The sequence below is a fragment of the Podarcis filfolensis genome (genome assembly GCF_964270895.1).
Source record: "Podarcis filfolensis genome assembly, chromosome: Z".
Taxonomy (NCBI): domain Eukaryota; kingdom Metazoa; phylum Chordata; class Lepidosauria; order Squamata; family Lacertidae; genus Podarcis; species Podarcis filfolensis.
This window is the reverse complement of record NC_139617.1, coordinates 1,666,683-1,690,447: the sequence shown is the minus strand read 5'-3', so window position 1 is coordinate 1,690,447 and position 23,765 is coordinate 1,666,683. Positions and strand designations below refer to the sequence as shown.

General features: G+C 45.5%; 2 protein-coding genes across 2 annotated transcripts in view; both read right to left on the bottom strand.

Annotated features, from left to right (window-relative positions):
• Positions 1-17,461, bottom strand: part of HS6ST2 (heparan sulfate 6-O-sulfotransferase 2) — a 148,808-nt gene extending 131,347 nt beyond the window's left edge. The window contains exon 1 of the mRNA XM_083595464.1: positions 16,250-17,461. Within this exon, the coding sequence (XP_083451590.1) occupies positions 16,250-16,788 (539 nt within the window). The 5' untranslated portion in view covers positions 16,789-17,461. The remainder of the gene's footprint in view (positions 1-16,249) is intronic.
• KLHL13 (kelch like family member 13) overlaps positions 1-23,765 on the bottom strand; it is a 1,461,558-nt gene that overhangs the window by 786,218 nt on the left and 651,575 nt on the right. The window lies entirely within an intron of this gene.

Here is a 23,765-nt window from a genome sequence, read left to right as displayed (position 1 = left end):
GCCAGTAGCATTAGCTCCACCCACTGATGGGAGCTCAGATACACCTTTAAAAGGTTATTTTACCCACTGCTGTGAGCAGAGCATCTGCTTTCCATGCAGAAGGTCCTGGGTCCAACCCCCAATGGCATCACCAGGAAGGCTGGGAATATTTCCTGTCAGAAACTCTGGAGAGCTACTGCCCATCAGTGTGGATGATACTGACCTAGATGGACTAATGGTCTGTATAAGGCAGTTTCCTCTGTTCAGTCTCCAGCATCTCCACTGCAAGAGTAGCAGCTGATGGGAAAGACCCTTCCCTGCCCCTGCCCCTGGGGACAGGCTGCCAGTCAGTGGTGGACTAGATGGAGAAATAGGCTGGCAAGGTAAAGAGCAGCAAGGGAGCCATTTCCTATTGCAATCCTCAGCTGGGAGCGAGTGGTGACGAGTGGGAGACCCTCAAGAGAAAACTCAAGAAAGCCCATTGTCTGAATCTGGGGACCAAGGAATCCTTCAGAGAACCGGGCACCAAGCTCATTTTTGCAAGATAGAAACTTGTTAGTTATTTATAGCTGAATTCTTATTGATTGCCTTTTAAGGTGAACTCCTCACAAGAGGCTCCAGAAAATAACCTTGCATATAAACTCGCATTTTCAAGAAAAAAACCCAAATGTTTAAAAGTAAGTCCAACACAATATACAGGCCAGCAATACGCCATTATAGATTAGTTAAAATCCATTTAAAGCAACTTCTGGTAGCACCATATATTATTTTTTAAAACACTACTCAAAACAATTGGGATTTGGGTTGCAATTATATAATTTAGATATTTGTCACCTGTGTCTGCATTAAAAGTTTTGTTGATTTTATATTTGTTTTTAATGAAGATTGTTTATATATGCCTGTGTGTAGCTTTTAGTGGATTGTGGGCTTTAGCTGTTTACTATCTCCAATAGTAAACCTATGGACTGTGCTCTGGTCCTTGGGGTCATGAAGAGTCGGACACAACTAAATGACTAAACAACAATATCTTCAATATTATGTTTACGCTGCTTGCAAAACTTTTTCATTTGAGTGATCTACGTTTTCTAAATGAATAAAAAGATTTAGGAATCTGAAATGCCCCTTTAAGCTCTCCTGAAACCATATTACTTGGAGGAGGGTCCCACTACCCAAAAGGCCCTGCCTTGATGGCAGGCGCAGAAGCACAGCCTCCAAAGCTGATCTCAGAGCATGGGCAGGTTCGTATGGCCAATGGAACTCCTTCAGATAGCCTGGTTCAAAACTATTAAGTGTTGTGGGTGTGGGTGGGCATGTTGCCTTCCAGAAGTGGTTAGACCACAATTCCCATCATCCCTGATCACTGGCCACAATAGCTGAGGCTGATGGGAGTGGGAATCCCGTCTTCCACATGCAGCTGCCTTTCCAACCCAGAGCTGAATTGCATTTTCATCCGCTCATACAACTGGTATAAAATTGGTGCTGTGCATGCCTAACACCTGGCTAACACCTGGGTGTTCACATTTTGCACAACAGGAAGCGGCTAAACCATCTGCAAAGGCAGCCCCTCACAAAGTGCCTTACAGTAGCCTAAGAACTTCAGTTATCCTTGGCGGTCACTAGTCTAGTGCAAAGGTAACATAGAGGCTAGGCCCTCCCTCCCTAGATAGGGTCCTTGTTGGTGTACCAACCTCAGCGGTTAAAAGGCAGTCTCTGCCACCTCTGCAAGTAACCCAGGGGAACCTGCAGAATTGGTCCTGTAGGAGGAGGGAACCGCCATCCAAAACTGGTTGCAAACCACAACTGAGACTGGCTGGACCAGTGGTTCTCAAAGGGTGTGGCACACCAGACATCCACTATTTGCACAGCTTCCTGCAAACACCCCCAACCCCCACGCATCCAACATGCTACTTCTTTTAAAAGAGAGAGTTTCAGATACAGATGGAGTCTTCTCCACAGCATGTTAACTTCACCATTTCCATGTAAAGCTGCAGCGATCTACGTGAGTTAATTTGAGTGGATGCTGTGCTGAAGCACTGCCTTTATTATTATAGTTGCTGGAGAAACTAGAATTAATGCAAGGGATGGCACACAGAGGCCTCATCCATTTGATGTAAATCAAGGCACTGCACATTTAAATTGCTCTGCTTTCTTTCAGGAAAGTACATTGAAGTGATTCATTAGGCGCTGTGCCATTTGCGAGAAACAGAGCAATTCTCGTCAGCATACCAGAGCACCTCTGGTAGTCAAATTTAAAAAGCAATCAAGTCTACTAATACCTTCCTCTGATGCCCATTTACATCAGTGGCAAACATGATTCCCAACAATTCTGATTTAAATGAATAAAGAGCAAATTAACCTCAGCTAATGCAGCACAGAGGCAAAACCTACACAGCAAAACTTCATGACATCTCCACCTATGTATATTTCATTTCCTAAAACTCACCCATTATTCTCCCCTACATTTGATAATTCAATATAACATACTGCCAAGTTCAGGACAGATCACAAGTTATAAATATGAATCTCCCCCAGAAGCTTAGATGCATTCAATAGCATTGCAAGCAATCATTTATAGTACCATTTTAAAATTTATAATATCCCAGAAAGGCAGAGATTGTTGCTTGATGTACAGAAAAACTGCTTTTACTGAGCACCGGAAAGCTTTGCTTATGCGTGGAAATCATCCTCTGCTAAACAAGGACTGGCACAAATGACAGATTGGATGAAATGAAACATAATGAATAATTTGGGATAGCTTGGAGCAGTCAGCTATGTATCTTCCTATAAACCAACACTTTCAGAGCTGTATACAGATACAAAACATTTAGGACTTTTTCACCAACATCACGGAGCTGCTTTAAAAAGGTGTCACTAAATAATTAACTCAGCAATCAGAACCTGGAAAAGGAGAAAACATGGCCCCAATCCAGCACACATACTGAAGTTCCACCAACACCATGAGTCTTAAACACGTATCATTTTAAACATGCACTATTCTTTCCTGTGGGACTGTCACCGGTGATATTCAGAGTATCGGATCTTGGCATAAGGACCGGCATATAGCAGAACCGTAGAATTGGTAGGGAGCACAAGGTCATGTACTGCAACCCCCTGCAATGCAGGAATTGCAGCTAAAGCCAATTAAGGTGAGTCCACCACATTCTGTTCCTTTTCCGAACAGTTCCCACTATCGGAAAGTTCTTCCTGATGCTTAGTTGGAATCTCATTTCTTGTCATTTGCTCCATCTTCCACGTGACAGCCTTTCAGGTATTTGTGTCTTCTTTTCCTCATTTCAGAAAACGAGAAAAACATTTTCCCACCTCCAGTCCCCCTGCACTCCAAGAATTCTCAAAGATTATTGGCAGAGGCTCCGAGATTACACCCGCAAGTTCCTTAAGTACCCCTGGGTGCAGCTCATTAGGCCCTGGAGGTCTGAATTCACGTCTGAGGTCATACTGAATTTTAGCCTGCCTGACCTTCTCCCTGCTAGTGTTGGCTACTCGTTTAAACGCTTCCTTCATGATTCGCCCCATTTCTTATACAACCCCCTTTTATATCTCAGGCCATCTAAACACTCCTTATGCAGCCAACCACACCAGTTTCTTTAGGTGACTCCTACTTTTCTTTCTTGTTGTAATTGTTTGTAGTTCTGCCTTCAGTATCTCACCTTTCAAAAACTCCCATCCACCGTGAATTCCCTTCTCTTTAAGTATTTCTGACCGCAGGATCACACCCAGCATTTCCTTAAGCTTCTTTGAAATTGGCTTTCCTAAAGTCCAGAGTGCGTGTCCAATTACACTTGGCTTTTCCTTTCCTCTGCATAATGAACCCCTGGAGGATGTGGTCACTTCCTACCAAGATTTCTGCTACTACTGTCCTTCCCTTTTAGTGAAGATCAGGTCCAAGATTGCTGATCCCCTTGTTGCTTCTTTCACATTCAGGGAGATGAGATTGTCAGTAAGTCTTCCTATAACAGTAGTTTCCGAATTGAAGCATACCAAGAAACCACACTTAGCAACATTGAAGCACATCAAGATAGCAAACCACTGATTGTTCCCAAGCTAACCATAGTTTCCTGGTCTGCTCACACTGTGATGGAAATGTGTTTAATTGGAGAAGGGAATGCTTTTGCACCCTAATATTCTGCTTCCAAAAATCTGTATCAGCTTGAACATAGTTACAGAAGAGGCAGAATGACCTCCATGAATCTCAAAGAGATGCTCCTTCCATACAGATCAGAGATAGGGAGGTGGAGAATCTGTCCAATTAGCTTTAAAGACTAACTTTTTATGCAATCTCCTTCTGTTTACTGTCCTGATCAAAGGTTAGTTTATTGTACTGGCCAACTTAAACGGTTAACTTGACGAGTTTCTGAAAATGTTATGTCACTGCTGATGTGTAATGGACAACATGGCAGTAATTATGTAACAAATAGGACTTCTGCTCTTTGTGACAAGGAATATAGTAACAGCTGTGCAAACCCTGTGACTATTACAGTTCCCATCACTGTATGGGGCTGTCCTTTACTGCAGTAAAGTCAATTAAAAAAGGGTATTGTCTTGCCTGAATACTGGTTGAGTTTTTATTCATTTAGTTCTCTACCAGGAGACAAACTTAGAGTGTTTGTGGTACAATGTCAACAGTTCTAAACGCTGATGTTTTAAGGTTTTATTTGTGGTTTTAGATATGTATCTGCCATCTTGTGAATTCCTGCACATAAGTGCTGGCCTGTCCACTTTATCACTGTTGACTCTTCACTGGTGAACGGATTTCCACCAAGCAACCCAAAATAAGCAAAGTGACTGGATTTTGAGAGTATTCATATACATGGGCTTTATGCTTTATGTGGGTGAGTGTCCAGGAGGTTGTATCTAGCTAAGTCATCCTCAGAGTAGACTCACTGGAATGGCCTTAGCTCTATTGAAAGCATTTGCAGATGACTTAGTATTGACATTACAGGAGCCTGAATCTAGTACTAAAAGAGTATTGGAACTGATTCAAGAATTTGGTCAGGTTGCAGGATTTAAGTTGAATAAGTTAAAAACTAAGGTTTTAGAGAAAAATCTAACAGTGATTGAGAGAGAGAGAGGTTTCAGAAGGAGACAGGTTTAACATTGGTTAAGAAAGTGAAATACCTGGGGGTTAACATGACAGCTAAGAATGTGAATTTATTTAAAGATAACTATGAAAAATGCTGGACGGAAGTGAAAAAAGATTTAGAAATATCGTCAAATTTGAAGCTTTCATTGCTAGGCTGTATTGCTGCGATAAAAATGAATGTATTGCCAAGAATGTTGTTTTTGTTTCAAACACTGCAAATTTTGGATAAAATGGACTGTTTCAAAAAGTGGCAGAGAGATATTTCTAGATTCGTCTGGCAGGGCAAGAAGCCCAGAATAAAATTTAAAATACTAACGGATGCAAAAGAAAGAGGTGGATTTGCCCTGCCAGACCTCAAACTTTACTATGAATCAGCCGCATTTTGCTGGCTGAGAGAATGGCTGCTTCTTGAAAACACAGACATTTTGGACATAGAAGGTTTCAACAATGTATTTGGGTGGCATGCATATCTGTGGTATGACAAGATCAAAGCACATAAAGCATTTAAAAACCATATTGTCAGGAAAGCATTGTTTAATGTCTGGACAAGATATAAAGACCTACTTGAAAATAAAACCCCAAGGTGGTTGTCACCGATGGAAGCGAAGGCTCAGAAAAAACTCAATATGGAGGCCAAATGGCTGAAATATTGGGAAATTTTGGAACAAGAGGGAGATAAATTGAAATTGCAGAGCTTTGAAAAACTAAAAGACAAAGTGCGAGATTGGCTTCATTATTATCAAATAATGGAGGCATACAATTTGGACAAGAAAATTGGCTTCCAGGTGGAAAAATCAAAATTGGAAACAGAACTGTTAGATCCCAAAACTAAGATTCTGTCAAGAATGTATAACTTGCTGTTGAAATGGAACACTCAGGATGAAATGGTGAAATCTGCTATGATTAAATGGGCACAAGATGTGGGACACAACATTATGCTGGCTGACTGGGAACAGTTATGGACCACAGGTATGAAATTCACGGCATGTAATGCCTTAAGAGAGAATATTATGAAAATGATATACAGGTGGTACATGACACCAGTCAAGCTTGCAAAAATATATCATTTGCCTGATAATAAATGCTGGAAATGTAAAGAGACTGAAGGTACATTCTTTCACCTTTGGTGGACGTGCCCAAGGATCAAGGCTTTCTGGGAGATGATTTATAATGAAATGAAAAAGGTATTTAAATATACCTTTCTGAAGAAACCAGAGGCCTTTCTCCTGGGCATGGTCGGCCAATTGGTGTTAAAGAAGGATAGAACTTTTTTTATGTATGCCACGACAGCAGCAAGAATACTTATCGCAAAGTACTGGAAGACACAAGATCTACCCACCCGGGAAGAATGGCAGATGAAGGTGATGGAGTATATGGAACTGGCGGAAATGACTGGCAGAATCCGAGACCTGGGAGAAGAGTCGGTAGAAGAAGATTGGAAGAAATTTAAAGACTATCTACAGAAATATTGTAAAATTAAGGAATGTTAGAAGGATGCTGGAATGAAGTTATGTGGTTTTAGCAGTAATGTTACAAAGGAGTACGTAAAAATGGATTGTTAACAGGTGAGAATGTAAAGTTATAATATATTAAGATAAATTATTAAGATAAAAGCAAAAATGGAAAGGATTTGCTGAAATAACTAATTGAACTAGAATACAAAAAAGGGAGGTGTGAGGAGGTCAGGGAAACAAGTAAATGAAAGACAAGACATGGAAAGATTGATTTGTTTTTAATTGTTTTTACTTTTCTGTATTTTGTATTTTTTGCTTCTTTTTTCTTTCCCCCCCTTTTTTTGTAACCCTTTCTGAAACTTTAATAAATATTATTTTTTAAAAAATGGAATGGCCTTAGCTCTGCATGCAGAAGGTCCCAGGTTCCATCCCTGGAGTCTCCAAGTACGGCTGTGGGAGACTCCTTGCCTGAAATCCTGGAGAAGCTGCTACCAGTCAGTGCAGACGATATGGAGCCAGACTGACCACTGGGTCTGACTCAGCATGAATGAGCTTCTCCCTAATTGCACAAGTCACTTATGCAGACAGCACTGGTATGACGTCTACTGGGGACTGCAGAATATTCCAAAGCAAAAGCTTGAGTTATGTCCCGGCAGAGATATGATTTCTGACTGCTGCTCATTTCTTTGCTTTACTGTCATTTCGAGTCTTCTGTCTCTTCCCCCCTCGTCACACTCACCTCTCCACAGGACTCATGTGCGTTATCGATGGGAAAGGTCTATTAAAATAAATCTACCTCCAGGATGAGAAAACAGCCATGACAACTGAAGTAGCTTTTAAAAGCTATTACATGCACACACCCCTTCACTACTGTCAAAAAAGGAAGTCCAGGAGATTATGACTGACTGCTGAGTATTCATTTAAAATCCAGCTACAATTCCAGAGGCAGACACATGACCACAGCAATGGCATCTGGGAGGTCTTAAAAATTAACCAACTTTGTAGACTGCTTAATGATTTTCCTGCATGTTGTAGCAAACATAATGCACTATGCTAAAGGCTGTGTGATTTTTAATTGCACCTTCACTGGTTATTTTAGAGTATTTTATTGTATTGCAATTTGCATTCCACTGAATTAAAAGTGTAATACAATGCAATAAAACAAAAAATATAAAAGAAGGAACAAAAAGACAATTAAAAATCACTATAGTTAATGTGGGCATGCCCAGTATTTGAAATTTGCCAGGTGCAAATTTCAGCCACTTGTGACCAAGTGAAGATGCCTGGGTGCCAAATGTCTCCACCATCTGGAAGTGCCTGCCTGGGCATCCTTCGATCTTGACTGTTTTCACACACTAGCAGCACATCCTATAGAATTCTCTTTGTTATATTTTATCTGCACAATCAGAATGAATTTCAGGAACCAAAAGGTCCTATGGAAAAATACAAATTTCGAGCCCTCCAGCCCAAAAATGGCAACAAGGCATTCTGTATCGGCAACTGTAACCCTGGTTTAAGGAGCCATTTGGAGCCTAGCTTATTTATCCGAGTTCCTACCACTGGGCCGCATGCCCTGGGCCACCTGAATGAAGCCCACGAACCACCAGTGGCCCAAGGACTACAATCAATCATATATTATAGAGTCACAGATCCATTAAAACAAAACTAAGTAAGAGTATGTTTTAATGATCACATTTTTATTCTTAAAGCACAATATGATACCAGAGGGGAGGAACATGAAATACAAATGGCAATTAAGAGTGAGTGTACCCCCTTATGAGACATTTAAGCAGAAAAAAGGAACTTGGCCACTAACTCTGTCATTAACTTGTTTGTATCAGCCAATAAGCTCACTGGAAGGACAGATCCAATACTTTGGCCCCCTCATGAGAAGAGAAGACTCCCTGGAAAAGACCCTGATTTTGGGAAAGATGGAGGGCACAAGGAGAAGGGGACGGCAGAGGACGAGATGGTTGGACAGTGTTCTCGAAGCTACCAGCATGAGTTTGACCAAACTGCAGGAGGCAGTGGAAGACAGGAGTGCCTGGCGTGCTCTGGTCCAGGGGGTCACGAAGAGTCGGACACGACTAAACAACAAAAGCAGCCAATAAATATTCCAGATATACCTCCTAGCATCCTTCCAGGGTGTTTCCTCATAAGGGGCAAAGTGGTCCATTATATTCAAAAGAGGCATGGCCCAGATTAGGAATCCCTAACCTAGAACAGGGTGGGAACATTCATGGCTCTCCAGATGTAGCTTCACTGCTAGTCCCATCAGCCCTGACTATTGGCCCTGCCGCTTGGAGCCAATCCAGCAACAGCTGGAGGGCCATCGGTTCACCATCCCTGACTGCTAGAGAGCCAGGGATAATGGAGTTGTGCGTGTTTGGTTTTTAAAGGAAAACTCAATTTAAACCACAGGGACATTTGCAAGAGTCAATGGTTTCTGGAAAGCCTCCAATATAGCTTGTTATGCACTCCTGCCTCAAACACTACTGCGAGTATCTCCAGAGGTCCCTGTTGCTTCGTTTTTCTCTTCTTTACAACATGGACCCTGGATTTATTGCTACAGACAAGTTAGGTAGATGCTTTCCATAATAATTAGCTGAGGCTGGGAAGGCTCTCAATTCCTTCAGACTCTCTTGCCCAGGTGTTCGGATTTTTTGTTGTTGTTCCTGGATGTTTTTTTCTGCTTTCCTCGCCAGGAGCTCTGTGGTGTCTATGAGTCAATCAAATGACCCAGGAAAGTAACATTTTCTCCCTAATCCAGTCTCCCATAATGAACTGACCGGTACTGATTTGGGATTAAGACATCCAGACACAGGACTGTTTCAAAGGAGATGGAAATTCCCAGGCTAACACTGCTTGGGTTTCTGCCATGTATCCTGACACCCTAGTTGTAGAAGCTGTTCCAAAGTAGTAACCCCTTTGTTTTCAGGGATTGGGGGAGTAGTGTCAGTGAAAAAGAATTGGGGTCAATGCTTCACTTCCTTTTGGAAACCACAAGGGAACCAAAATATTCACAGAAATTCATCACTGCTGGTGTAATGCTGCCATACAAATCAATTGTGCAGCCTGCATTTGGTATACTGTGAGCAGTTCTGTCAACCCCACCTCAAAAAGGACATTGTAGGTTCAGACAAAGGCCACTAAAATGAATAAGGGGGTGCAGCAAATCCCCCAAGAGGAAAGGTGGCAGCATTTGGAGTTTTCATTTGGAGAACAGGCAAGTTTATAAAATGGTGCATGTTTGTCTTTGTCTGTTGTGGCACTAGAACTTGGGGACACCCAGCAAATCTGAATGATGGAAGATTCAGGACAGAATTTCATGCAGCATAGTTAAACTATGGAACTCATTCCCACAAGAGGCAATGGTGCCCACCAGCTTGGATGGATTTAGAAGAGAGTTAGGCAGATTTGTCGAGGATAAGGCTATCAACAGCTACTAGCCATGATGGCCATGCTCAGCGCTATTTTTCTAGAAAAAGAGGTGCCAGAGGTGGACACCTCCCTCATTTTCTTAGAATGGCAATGCCACCCACCCGAGAGGTGCCAGAACTTAGATCTGGCGAGTTCTGGCTGAAAAAAGTCCGGCAATGCTTCTGAATATAGTTGCTGCAAATCGCAGGAGGGGAGGGGGCTCTTATGTCAAGCCCTGCTTGAAGGTTTCCCATGGGGGCATATGGTTGGCCACCATGAGAAGAGGATGTCAGGCCAGATGGGTCATTGGCTCACTCTGCTCCTAGCCACTCACGGAATCTTAACGGTATCCCCACTAGTATAAAAAGGGAAGTCCCATTAGTATAAAAACTCAGAGGCAGAGCACTTGCCTTGCAGGCAGAAGCGAGTCTACCCCATTGTGTCAAACAGGTCTTACTCTCAGTGTCTAGGATTGTAGCTTTAGAACAGCCTTCCCCAACCTGGTGCTCTCCAGAAGTTTTAGACTATAATGTCCATCAGCAAGTGAGCTGGCTAGGGCTGATGGGAGTTGTACTCCAATAAATCAGGAGAGCACAAGGCTGAGGAAAGCATCCTTTAGAAAGAATGTCAGGGAAAGCTAGCAACTAACATGAGAACACAGGTATGGTATGATACCTGGAAGATCTGTTGAAAGGGAGGCCCAAGGCTGTAGCTCTTTTGTGTTTTATCTCTGCCTGATCTCAGCAGAAAAAACTTTGGCTAATCCCTCACCAGCTGGTGGCTGTTAGACTGACAGCACAAAAGAAACCGAGCACAAGTTCATCTAACAGGTGTGAGGAGGAGGGAAGAGAATGATGTTCACACCCAGGTTTCCTTTTTTAGCACACACAAACTGCAATCACAATAATTGCTCATCAAGAAGACATTATTTCCAGGGGAGGAGGCTATCACCGCAGCTAGTAAGAGGGCTATGCAATTATTTTATTAAAAAGGATGAGTACAGAGACATTAAAACTGTTTTAGGGGTTGTTGTTTTTGGGTGGGGGGAGGAGGGATTCTACAAGAAAAGCAAAAGTCAGCACATAAAGAAAAAAATCCTAAATTCACAGGAGGGCAATACCTGGCCAACCAAAATGTTGCAAGCTCCCTAATTCTCCAGAACTCTTTATCTGGCTAGATATTAAACTAAGCAGCCATGGGGACGGGGCGGGGGGGGGGGAGGGGAAAATGCTGGATTATTGTTAAAGGCGTAAAGCAGGAGTGGGAAACCTTGGGGCTGGGGGCCAAATATGGCTGGCAGCCCTCTGTATCTGGCTCGCAGCCCTCTCCCCAGGCCACGCCGCTCACTGCCCCTGCTTCACACCCCGCCCCCCCGCATGTGCTTATGCCTGGCTGGAATGTGTCCTTGAGCTCTGATGAGGCCACTTATTTGTCTTGATGGAGGTGGTGGGTGTACCTGTGTCTGCCTCCAGGTCACATCTTTTGCTCCACCCACTTTTTGCCTCTGGCCGTTACTGGCATGTGCATGAACACACAGGCAGGATGATGAGCACAGATTAAATCCTGCTGGGAACAGAGTGGTGCTGCCAATGCAGGATTAAATCCTGTCCTCCAAGCCCATCAGCTGATGCCACCATGTGATGTCAGTTGATGGCTGGATGGCCATGATTGCAGGGAAATGGCCTGGTGGGCCAAACTGGGTCCCAAGGGGGCTGGAAGTTCCCTACTCCTGGTCTGCTCTCACTTGCAGCAGCCCTCCAGGGTCACAGGCAGAGAAGGGCTTCCCCCTTCACCAGATACCTGAGACTGTTAACTGGAGACAGGAGCCACATCAGGGAGAGGTCACTGCAGGAGAAGGACCATGAGCAATGGTTGATTTTGAGATGCTTTCCTGCTTCCTTTGCTGCAAGCTGCTTTGAGCATGATTCTTTTTTGTGGAAAAGTGACATACAAATAAAATTATGAATGAATGAAACAGGCTGAGCCTGGGGTCTTCTCCTATGGAGTAACAGGACCCCCCCCCCCAATCTGATCTCTGGCCTGCTTCACATGGAAATAAGGGCAGAAGGCGGAAAGAAACATCAACTAGCCTTAGGATTAGACCAGGTTTTGAAACCGTTCAACACTGCAAACCCTCCCTATTTTACAGTAGACAGATCCCCAACCTCACGTTTGCTGATCCACAAGATGGCTTGGCCACCCAGATTCCCAAACTGGATCTCTCTCTGTCTTACAAAGAGTCAGGTTTGGGGTAAGGGCAAGGAGGCTGGAACAGTTCAACAAGCCTGGAGCCTCGCCTATAAAAGTCTACCAAGCACATGCATGGAATAAAAGGAGGATCCAGGGTCTTGAATGAGCACAGTTGAGATTCTTTCTTTCTAAAGGGATTTTCAGATGCATGCAGCCCTGCAAGGAGAGAAAGGAATGGAATTCCAAAAGGCGCACAGAGAGACAAAGGAAAGGATGTGGGAGACAAACAAGCCTGGGGTCTCATCTTGGAATGAAGACAGGCAGAAGGGTAATGATTTTGAGCCTTCACCATAGATGGCAGTGTGGCGTTAACTGGTGGGAAAGAAATTTGAGAAAGACAACACACAACCGGTTTCACATAAATCTGTGCTTAGACCTGATGGTTCAGATAGCATGCAACAGAATGAATATTAAGGAAATGTGTCTGGCAGCCACAGAACCACAGAGTTTTGCTTTTTGTGCCACCTACCTCATGTTTACCCTGCCTATACTATGATAATCACAGTTGTATATGCTTTTTAAAAATCAAATTGTTAATTACTGCAATCAAGTATTTTTTTAAAAGCATCCAAGGCACTGTTTGGAATGGAAACAAATGCCCTTATCAGCAACACAGCTTATCATATCATCGCAGTTCAGGCTTTTTTTTCATTTTTAATGACTGTACATATTTAGAAATTTCAAGTACCAGAAGATGCCAAACTTAAACCCAAACCCAGTTCAGGAGTGAGAAGTCACCTTGCTTCTTAGAGCAAAGATTTAAAATATACTAAATTCGCAGATGATTCTCAAAAATCAGAACTCTGCTCATAAGCACACCTCTGTGGCTTTGTCAACACAGCGGCTTTCAGGTCTGATTAGAGACCTAAAAGAAATAAGGAAAGATTTGAAGACAGAGAGAGAGATGGAGAGAAAAGAACCCCCTGGATAAAAAGCCACAGAGTAGCTGTTTTTGAGAAAGGTTTCTGAAAAGAAACCATTTTTTTGCAGAAGAACTTGGTCCTATTTGTATGTGACTGAAAGCAACTAGGATTCCCCCAAAAGGCAGCAGAGATCGTCTCCTGGATTTATCCACAAACCACGGGCCTTCCTTCCACAGCTGTCACAAACAAAGCTGCCCATAAGCCACGCGACTTGGGTGAACCACAAGCTTCATTGAATGCTCTGCTGAAGATAAGCCACACTGCCTGCACATCCCTTTGTTCCAAATAGCCATTTTAGGATGGATCTCTGCTGTGCCTCTTAGCCCTGTATCACGCACCCACACACCCATCCCTCCTTTGTGCCTCCCCCCCCCCCCCCCCGCTGCACACACAAAGAAGCTCTGTACTGTATATGCTTGTCCCAAATTCATATGCAGCTCAAGTCTCTGAGTATCTGGGACTCAGTGGTTTCCTTGGTTCACAGCTGATCTGTGCATGTTGTGCTTGTGATCCCAAGGCATTTCACACTTCAGAGCAACTCAGGATATACCCCAGACAATCTCCTGCTACAGCTCTCTCCCTGGGTCTCCAGTCAAAAAACTAGAAGATATTTTATATCAGTGACCAAGACCAGTCATGCAAAAGCACAAACAGGCAGCCAATGCAAAGGACCCTGGAACAAAGAACGCAGAGACATAAAATTCAATTACTGGGAGAGACCCCTGAACCTCAGGAAAGTTTATCCCATCAGTCTCCAGAAATTGGATTAGTTGACAGCCCCAGAGTTGTTTAAACTATTTAAATTAGGTCTTTTGTATGCTAAACAGGGGCTCTGTTTTTGAATTGCAAATACCAAGCAAATCATTATCTCAGTTCCTGAGATGGACAAGGCTCCTGGATTAACAAGCAGCAGCTGCTCATGTCCTTCCAGGTGCAATGTTTGTAGTTGGGCTGAGAAAAAGAAGAAATTAGGGGACGCAAATAAAGCTGAAACTCAATGAGAAATAAAAGACACCTCTGGCAGTAAGTGAAAAGAATTAACTCTGCATATTTCATGTTTTACAAAGGAAGGTGTGGGCCTCCCTTCCCTTACTGTCCCTACTCGATCCCAAACATGCTAGGCGCTAGATGTGGTGCTCCCACTGGCAGTAGGGAGGTGGGTGGGCATGGAAAAATGCAGTCCCTGGAGCAAAGAAGTGCAGCATGAACTTTCAAAGCCAATGAGAGTCTGTCTCTCTCACACACACCCTCACACAATTTTTATGACACATTCAACCAGCCTTGTGCTAGACAGCACTGTCTACAAAGAGGCGACTTCATACTTCATACTGAACTGAAAATGCTATTTTGGACACAGGACCAAAAGCAAGATATCTAGCTGGGTGGGAGGACAGAATTAGCTCAGAGGAAGGGCAGTGAGCTTACAGCAGAAAAGATAAGGCTGTGAAGATAAGGCCCAGTAATCCCTTAGGTGTCTGGGGCTTTGAGCCTGCTTGGTAACATCATCTCACTTGAACAATGGGGAACCTGTGGACCTTCAGACGTTGTTGGCCTACAAATTCCATCATCCATGCTGGCTGGGGATCATAGGAGTTGGGATTCCAATAACATCCAGAGGGCCACATGCCTGAGATCTAGTATCTCTAGTATCTCTTGTGTGAACCGGCCTAAAATCAAGAGATAGGTACCACCGCTTGCTAAATCAGTTTTCTCCAGCATGGAGCCCTGCAGATATTTTGGACAACAGTCCCCATCAATCCCAGCCATGCTGATGGGATTTGGAGTCCAGGAACATCTGGAAGGCACCCTAAATAGTTGGGTATTGTTTTCATTGTTAGCTCAGTCTTAAGTACTAGCCAATGGGCGATAAAGGATGCATTTCAGGGAAAGTCAGAGGACTTTGCTTACCCAAATAAATCAAATCAACTTCAAAACAAAACAAAAACCCGTGATACACTGGAATAACCCGCATTCATGGTTCCTGCTAATTGCAGAGGGTGGAAGAACAGAGCAAAAAAAAGAGAGGATCTTTAAGGTTCCCAAGCGCAAACTGGACAGCTGTAATGTGCAGAGATGGTAACAGATTACTATAAAATTGCTCTTGAATGGGCAATGGGGGAGGGCTGGAGGAATTGCCAGATCATAATGTCCGGAAGGGGGAAGGATACCTGGGAAATATTGGAATGCTTTTATTACTGTGCTAGAACACTGGAGGGAGAATTGAAAGGGTTGGAGAGATTACATGTTCTATGGAGTGAAAGATTCTCTCTCCAGAAAGGAGAAATGAGGCAAGGGGAGATGTATTAACCCCCCATAGGTTTTTTTAGAGGCAAGGAATTTTCTGTTTGCAAAGGAGGGGATGAAACCAAGAGGAAATCTAGATCCCAGTGTATTTTTAAGAAGCCAGTGCTAGAACACCAGATCCTAACCCAGTTTCCTCAAAAAGAAATGTTGATTGGGAGGCAGGCATCTCCTGGAAGGTTCCACTGGAACCAAGGGAACTATTTCCCCCCCAAATCAGGTGTGCTTGGGATTGTGAGACCAAGTTGGACTCTTCAGGGTTTTTACTCAAAAACTGGGCAACAGGAAGATCACAAGGGCTCTCCATGGAGATAAGGAGAGTGGAGGATAGCAGGCCTCAATTCTGTGCATGTTTACTGCAATGTAAACCAGGGTCTTATTCCCATAAGAACATAATAAGAGCCTCTTGGATCAGGCCAGTGGCCCCTATATCCTGTTCTCCTGTTCTCACAGTGTCCCTACAGGGAATGTTGAGCCAGATGAGCCATTGGCCTGATCCAGCTGGCTCTTGTGAGGTTCTCATGGGAAGACGACCCTGGTTTCCTTTAGAGTAAACATGCACAGGATTGAGGCCTGCCATCCTCCACTCACTTTATATCCATGGAGAGCTCTGGTTCTTATGGGACACCAGATAAGGCTCATTTAGCCCAGCGTCTTCTTCCCATCAGGGCCGGCTGGGCTGCTGAACCAGACGGGGCATGGGCCTGATCCAGGGTGGTGTTGTTCTGAACGTAGTAAGGTGACGCGCCGGCCACCCCAGATGGGCCCGCTCCATCCGTAGGGATCTCCCTGCTTTGTCCCCCGCCCCGCCTGTGTCTCACCTGGTGGGGCGCAGCTTGGCGTCCTTTTTGCTGTCCACCACGGCCGGGACGCAGTTGGTCAGCTCGGTCCAGTCGGCGTGGAGCCCGCAGCTCCAGCCAGTGGAGAAGCGGGAGAAGAGCCAGGTCTCTCGCTTGCCCGGCCGGAGGCAGGTGCACTTTTTCTGCCCGGCCTTGCACTCGCAAGGCTGCTCCAGCTGGATGTTGCGCACCAGGTGGCGCCCGAAGGTGGTGCCGCCCGTCTTCTGGATGTGCAGGAAAACGATCAGATCGTCGCCAGCGATGTGGAAGTCCACGCGGCGCAGCAGATCGGCTTCCGAGAAGTTCAGGCGCGGCACGAAGCGCGGAGGGCTCTCGTCCTCCGCCCGGTAAGGGTCCCCTCCCTGGCCGGCCTGGCGCGCCAGCAGGGCGGACGGGGCGGCCTCGGCCAGGCGCTGCCGCAGCTGGCACTCGCTACCCGGGCACACGTACTGCAGCACCAGCCCCCCGAAGAGCAGCAGCATCACCAGCGCCGCCAGCCCCCGGTGCCAGCGCTCCTCCATGGCCGGGGCGGGCGCATCGCCGCCGCCCGACGGCCCCGGTCACCGCCCCGCCAGCGTCGTCGCCGCCGTCCTCCTTCTCGCCGCTGCCTCCATACCGGTGCGCACCGAAGAACGGCTCCCTCCACCTTCTCCTGCCGCCGACGCCGTCGCTCTGCCTGCCCGCTGCGGCTCCAGCGCCCGCCCCCGGCCCGCCCCTCGACGGCTGCAGTCCCCGCCTCAGGAGCGGCCTCTCCACTCAGAAGAAGCATTTGTCTTTTCTGCCGGAGCGCCCGCGCCTCGCTTGCCTCCTCCTCCTCCTCCTCCTCGGAAAGGCAGCCGGACCCACCCCGAGCGCAGCGCCGCCCCGGCAGGAGCAGAGACCGGCTTAGTGGCCCGATCCTCCACTCCAAAGACGCGCCTCGCTCTCCTGGTTGCTGGCGCGGTTTCTCCCTATCGCTCCTAGGAAGAGGCGCCGCTGAAAGATTCACACGTCCTGGGGGGACCTGGCCACTGTCGCTCTTCCACGCAGCTTTCTCCGGCCTCCCCCCCCCCCCGTCCAGTTTGGGAGCCTCTAAGGCCGTCTCCTTTCCCTAGAGCCATCATTTATTTCCCTCTCTCTCACACGCGCACATATAATGCCTGCCTTCCATGTTTCCACCCCCTGGGTTGGCAATGGCTTTTCCCAACCTGGTGCCCTCCATAAGTTTCTGGGACTCCCATTCCCATCATCCCTGACGAGGCAGGCGCTGTGATCTGAAGAACACTAGCCTAGGGTTGAAGGCCAGTCTCAGGGATCACACCAGAATACATTCAGCAGGGGAAAACGGCCTCTCTTAGGTGAAGAAATTGACAACGTGTGGGTTAAGAACACTAGATGCTACCAGGAAGCCCAAAAGCAAACCAGGAGGGCAATAGTTGCAAGTGTGTCCCCAGCATAATGGAGACTAGGGATGAGTGTAACAACACTCGGATGCACACTGCCTCTGGATATGGAGGTTCTATTAATCAGGGCTAATAAGAACATAAGGAAAGCCTGGTTGCTGGATCAGACCAAAGGCCTATCTAGTCCCATTTATCACAGAGGCCAAGCAGGGGTTAATAGAAGCCTACTGGTAGGACATCATTACTGCCATTATAGAGTTGGAAGGGACCCCTAGGGGTCATCTAGTCCAACCCCCTGCAATGTACTTCATTTTATGCCACCTTTCTATTACAGGTGGCACCATGGGTCAGCGCATCTGGTTGTCCACCAGAAGGCTGGTGGTTCATTTGGTGGGGAGAGAGACTGTACTCCTATTATATCTCCTCACACTTTTCCAACATATATTTTGAAAGTGAGCCAAGATGAAGGGCATATTGCTAACCTCTCCCACTCCCCCCAAAAAAGTATCCAAGGCATGGAACCCATCAAGTTGATTTGATTCCATTTGAGTTCCACTCCTACCCAGAATAAATGTGTCATTTGAAGGAGCTGTGTTGTGAAATGTTCAGTTTGCAAAAGGCTATGTATTTCCATTCCAGTGTTTCAAGAAATCTGAAGGGGGGGGGGATGAGTATATTCAATCCACTTGTTTTTGCTTTAACTATGATATATTTACTTTAAAAATTAATAGACACATAAAGCAAGGAGGGAGGAGCCCTACACATTGATTGCTAATTCATTGTGGGAATCAGAGGTGGTCTAATTTTGATATGAAATTAATACATACCATAAAAGACGTGATGCATACAAGGGATGGCGCTCCCTGACAAACCATTAGCAAGAACGAGCTAAAATAAGCAATGATCAGTCCTTCACAGTTGAGGTATCATTGCCCATCTTCCTGCATCAAGCCAGTTGCCGCTTACCAAGCTGAATGTGGGAAATGGATGTGCACTTTCCATTTAGGCTGGAATTGTGCCTGTCAGATCTGACCAGTCTTTCCACCACCTGCCGCTACCTGGTGCCTTCTGCATGCAAAGCAGATATTCTGCTGTTGAATGAAGCCCACCCCCTTCTTTCCATGCTTCCGTGCTTCAAAAAATATATTAGCATGACTTCATTCAGCATTCACAGGGGCCCCCATTCCTGATCTCGAAGCATCAAGGCTGCTTCCCTGCACCCCTTCCGGACCCAGGAGCCTGGTGGGGGGCAAACGTAGCAAGAGGGTGGCTGGTCTTTGAGTGAAGGGCTCCGGGCAGGGAAGGCTGCCCAGATTGCTGCAATGTGATACATGTAATGTGGTATAATGAAAGATAGGCAGAAGGCACATTTGGCACACACACACACACACACACACACACACACACACAGAGAGAGAGAGAGAGATCCTCCTAGTGTCCCTATTTTCCAGGGATGTCCCTGATTTAGAGAAGCCTTCTAGGGCTGCCATACGTTTGGACTGTCAAAATGGCATCCAGTTGGATTTTTGCTGAATCAGTAAAAAAATGTCCGGTGAAACCCGGACATATGGAAACCAGGGCGATTTTTAAAAGAAAAATGCTGTAAAAAGCCAAAAAAAGGAGCCCAAAACCTTTTTTTTTTTCGTTAGAGAAATGTTGGAGGAGATAAATAACTATACAACCTCTAGAAGACATCTGAAGGCAGTCCTGTATAGGGAAGTTTTTAAATATTGAATGTTTTATGTATGCTGGAAGCCATCCAGAGTGGCTGGGGAAACCCAGCCAGATGGGCAGGGGATAAATATTCTTATTCTTATTAAACAGCATGTCCCTATTTTCATTGGAGAAATGTTGGAGGGTTATGTATAATGTTTTCGCCTGGTGCTCAAAGATATGCAATGAAGGCACCCGTTGAGCCTCCCTGGGAAAAGCATTCCACAGTTGCCAGGAAGCCACCACAGCTCATGCCAGCACCCCCTTTTTATTTTTTAAAGATAAGAGCATATGAATGAACACTAGCTGTGACAGCTGGGCTCCTGAAGACTCCTGGGAAGTGTAGTTTGCTAAGGGTGCTGACAATTGTTAGAGACCTCTGTCACCCTCACAGAGCTACAATTCCTGAAGTGGTTTCACAATCAATCTTCCTTCCTAGGAGACTCCGGGAATTTTAGCTCTGTGGTGGGAATAGGGGTCCTCCCCAAAACTCTCAGCCCCTGTAACAGACTTCAGTTCCCAGGATCCTTTGGGCAAAGCCATGACTGCTTAAAGTGGTATGAGGCTGCTTTAAATGTATACAGTCATATCTCAGGTTGAAGTAGCTTCAGGATAAGTATTTTTGGGCTGCGCGCTGCAATGACCCGGAAGTAACGGAGCGCATTACTTCCGGGTTTTGCCGCTCGCGCAGGCGCAGGCGCTCAAAATGATGTCACACACATGCGTGGAAGTGGTGAATCGCGACAACTGAAGTTGCGTTCGCTTCAGGATGTGAACAGGGCTCTGGAACGGATCCTGTTCGCATCCAGAGGTACTACTGTACTGCAAATGGAACCTAATGCTGTCTCCCAAAAGAGGCCTGTGTGTTATGTGTGAAGGGAGCCTGCTGACAAGTTTTTGTATACATTTTCAGCTTCCGAGTGGTGTGCATCCAATGGAAGAACAGGTGTATTCAAAACAACAACAACCCCCAAAAATCCTGTGATCCAGACATGAAAAGTTTAATACATTATGAGTTAAGACCAACTGCTGCAAGCACTTTCTGGGGCAGAACCTGGTAAGGTAGGTTTCAGAAACGGGATTGACATTGTCTGCAGAATAGCTCTTCCTTGCCTCGAGTTGTTTGAAAATGAGACATCAGTGCTCAGTGACCCACAGGGACTCGTCAGCAGTGCAAGAGATGACTAATAATCCTTCATGATGTGACAACCTGTGCCTGAATGGCTAACGCAGGCAGATTGCAAAAAAAGGTGAGCGAGAGGGGAGAAGCAGGCATCAAAAAGCAGCTTTGATTCATTCCAACAATATCTGCTTTGGAGGCATGACATGCAAAGGATGCTGTCAGATTGTCAGAAAAGGACACAGAAACCAACCTCGGTTATCTGCCAAGCGCGAACACAACCGTACTGGTACAATGAGGTTGCAAATGCACTAAATGTCATGCTTTTTTTGGGGGGGGGGTAAGCGGGGTAAGCAGTACCGGCACTTTGTTGTTGTTGTTAAAAAATGTGACACTTACTGTAACAACTTCATGGTGAGTAAAGGTAAAGGACCCCTGACAGTTAATTCCAGTTGCGAACAACTCGGGTTGCGGAGCTCATCTTGCTTTTACTGGCCAAGGAAGCCAGCATTGTCCGCAGACATTTTTTCCGGGTCATGTGGCCAGCATGACTAAGCCGCTTCTGGCGAACCAGAGCAGCACACGGAAACACCGTTTACCTTCCCGCCAGAGCGCTACCTATTTATCTACTTGCACTTTGGCATGCTTTTGAACTGCTAGGTGGGCAGGATCGTGGTGAGTACCGGCACCTATTTTTCTAGAAAAAAAGCACTGACTAAAAGGTTCCCCTTTTCTTCAGACCCATCATCTCTTTGCCACCCTCCTAAACATCACTTTCTGGAAAGTCATTTGGAATTCCCAGCTGCCCCCGCACATGGAATTGCATGCCTCCCCTGTCCAAATTCTGCAAACTTATGTATAAAGTATTGTTTTATTGTTCTCTTGTTGAACCACCGCAATTATTTTTCTCAGGCTTGTGAACAACCACTTTACATAGCAATGGGGGATTGGGGAGCAGGAGGGAAAGAGTCCTGAGCTGGGTTGGGGGCAGAAAAATTCAGAGCAAGGCAAAGTGTCCAGAACTTGGCCGTTTTCCTCTCTCTCTCCAAATACTAGAGCTCCAGGTCCTCAAATGACATTGGTGGACAGTAGATTCAGGGCAAACAGGAGAAAGTGCTTCTTTGCTCAGTTTAACCTGTGGAACTCACAGGCACATGGGGTGGGAGTGGCTGCTGGTGTCAGTAGTGGTCCCAAGGAGCTTGAGTAAATTCATGGGGGTGGGCAGGACCATCAACAGCTGTTACATCACCACAACTAAAAGGGCATCCATGTTCAGAAGCAGTATAGCTCTGAATGCCAGATGACAGAGAGGGCTTTTGCCTCCACGCTCAGCCTGTCTGCTTCCTGGAGCCATCTGTTTGGGCACTGCAGGAAACAAAATGTGGGTTCAGATGGACCTTTGATCTGATACAGCAGGGCTCTTTCTGTGCCTTTAAAGAGTCGTTTCAAGATAAAATTGCAGAAGTGCAGTGAATTTTAAAAACATTTATTGATGCTTCTTTAGATTCCTCATAATAATTACAGCATTATTATGGAAATGGGGAGAGAGCCTTCCTTTATCTTTTGAGCAAAGACGGTCATGTCTCTGGCATACAGAGCTCATACACAGGTCCATTTGAACCAATTACAGCAATGATTGTTGGGCATTTAAGCTTTGTGATTTGGCCCATGATCTAGGTGTACCTGAGGCACAATCAGATTGAGTAGGCAGGCAAATTCAGGTTGCATTAGCTGGGAAAAAGCAAGGGCTGCAGAGGGAAGCAGCATGCTGCAGGAGGTGGGTCATAGGTCTGGTCCAGGACGATTCTTCTTCTTGCACAACTCATGCTGGCTATCATCCCAATTCTGGATTCTGACCTTTGACCAACAGGGCAAGGTCTGTTTGACCACCCTCCAAACACCATAAAATGCTATGGCAGTGGTGACATCACAGTCCTTGCAGTGATATGGCTATCAGCATTATTTACATTTTTTACATGGATTTTTTCTCTCTGCAGGAGGGCCTGATGATGGGATGGCTCTTAGACACATTCCGAGTCCCTGGACTCCAGTCAAAGATGGAATAAATAAGACCATCTCATCAGTCGCGGTTCTTAGTAGTGGCATAAAATTGGCTGCCGAACTGCTGAAACATCATATTCTGTCTTCTGATGAGGACAGCCTGGGACAGCTCCAGGAAGCAGGATGGAGGGGAGGGAGTGAAAATCTCTCTCCCCGCACCTCCGAGATGCCCATCATGTTGGAGGTGGGGATTCAAGGCAGCTTTCGCCAGCATACCTGCCACTCATTTGTCTGAACAAGCATGAAGATGGGGGCTAGGAATATCACATCACTCTACAGCCAGAGAGCAATTAAGCGGTGTGAAAGATAATTAAGGCCTTGCAGAAGATCTTGAAAAGGGAGATGAGCAGGAATGGGAAGGACACAGGACAGCAATGGGGAGGGGCAGCCCAGAAGGTGCAAAGTGTTGGCCTCACACGTGTGCTTGCGTGCCTGCCTGCGTGCGTGCACAAACACACACACACACACACACACACACGCATCGGAGAGAAGAGCCCTGCTGGGTCAAACTTGCAGGTCTCTGGCTTTAAATAAGTTCTGTTGTCTTGTATATTTCCTTTTAACAGCTTTTTTTAAAAAAAATGTGTATGTGTGTGTGTAATATGGATTTATTTATTCATTTCCTTAAGCAATGAATACACTGCTTAACTACAGTAGTCTCTCAGTGGTTTACAATGATACAATATAAAAAACATTGTGGCAGCATCCACACTTTGAAACTCCCTGCCTATTGAGATCAAGCAGGCATCTTCACTGTACAGTGGTACCTCGGGTTAAAGACACTTCAGGTTACATACGCTTCAGGTTACAGACTCCGTTAACCCAGAAATAGTGCTTCAGGTTAAGAAATTTGCTTCAGGATGAGAACAGAAATCATGCATTGGCAGCAGTGGGAGGCCCCATTAGCTAAAGTGGTGCTTCAGGTTAAGAACAGTTTCAGGTTAAGAACGGACCTCAAAAACGAATTAAGTTCTTAACCAGAGGTACCACTGTACTCTGAAAACATCCATGTTTAGACGAGCCTTCCCAGAAGCTTAGAAATTTAAGGCGATTTTAACTTTTGTATGTTTTAAAGTATGGTTTTAATCCCCCCTTGATTTTCTTGTTTCATCTTCTGTAAACTGCTTTGGTTTTTTGATTTTTTTTTACAATCAAGCAGTGTATAAATTTCATGTAATAAACCCACCTCAGAGGGTTGTTGTGGGGATTAAATGAGGAGGGG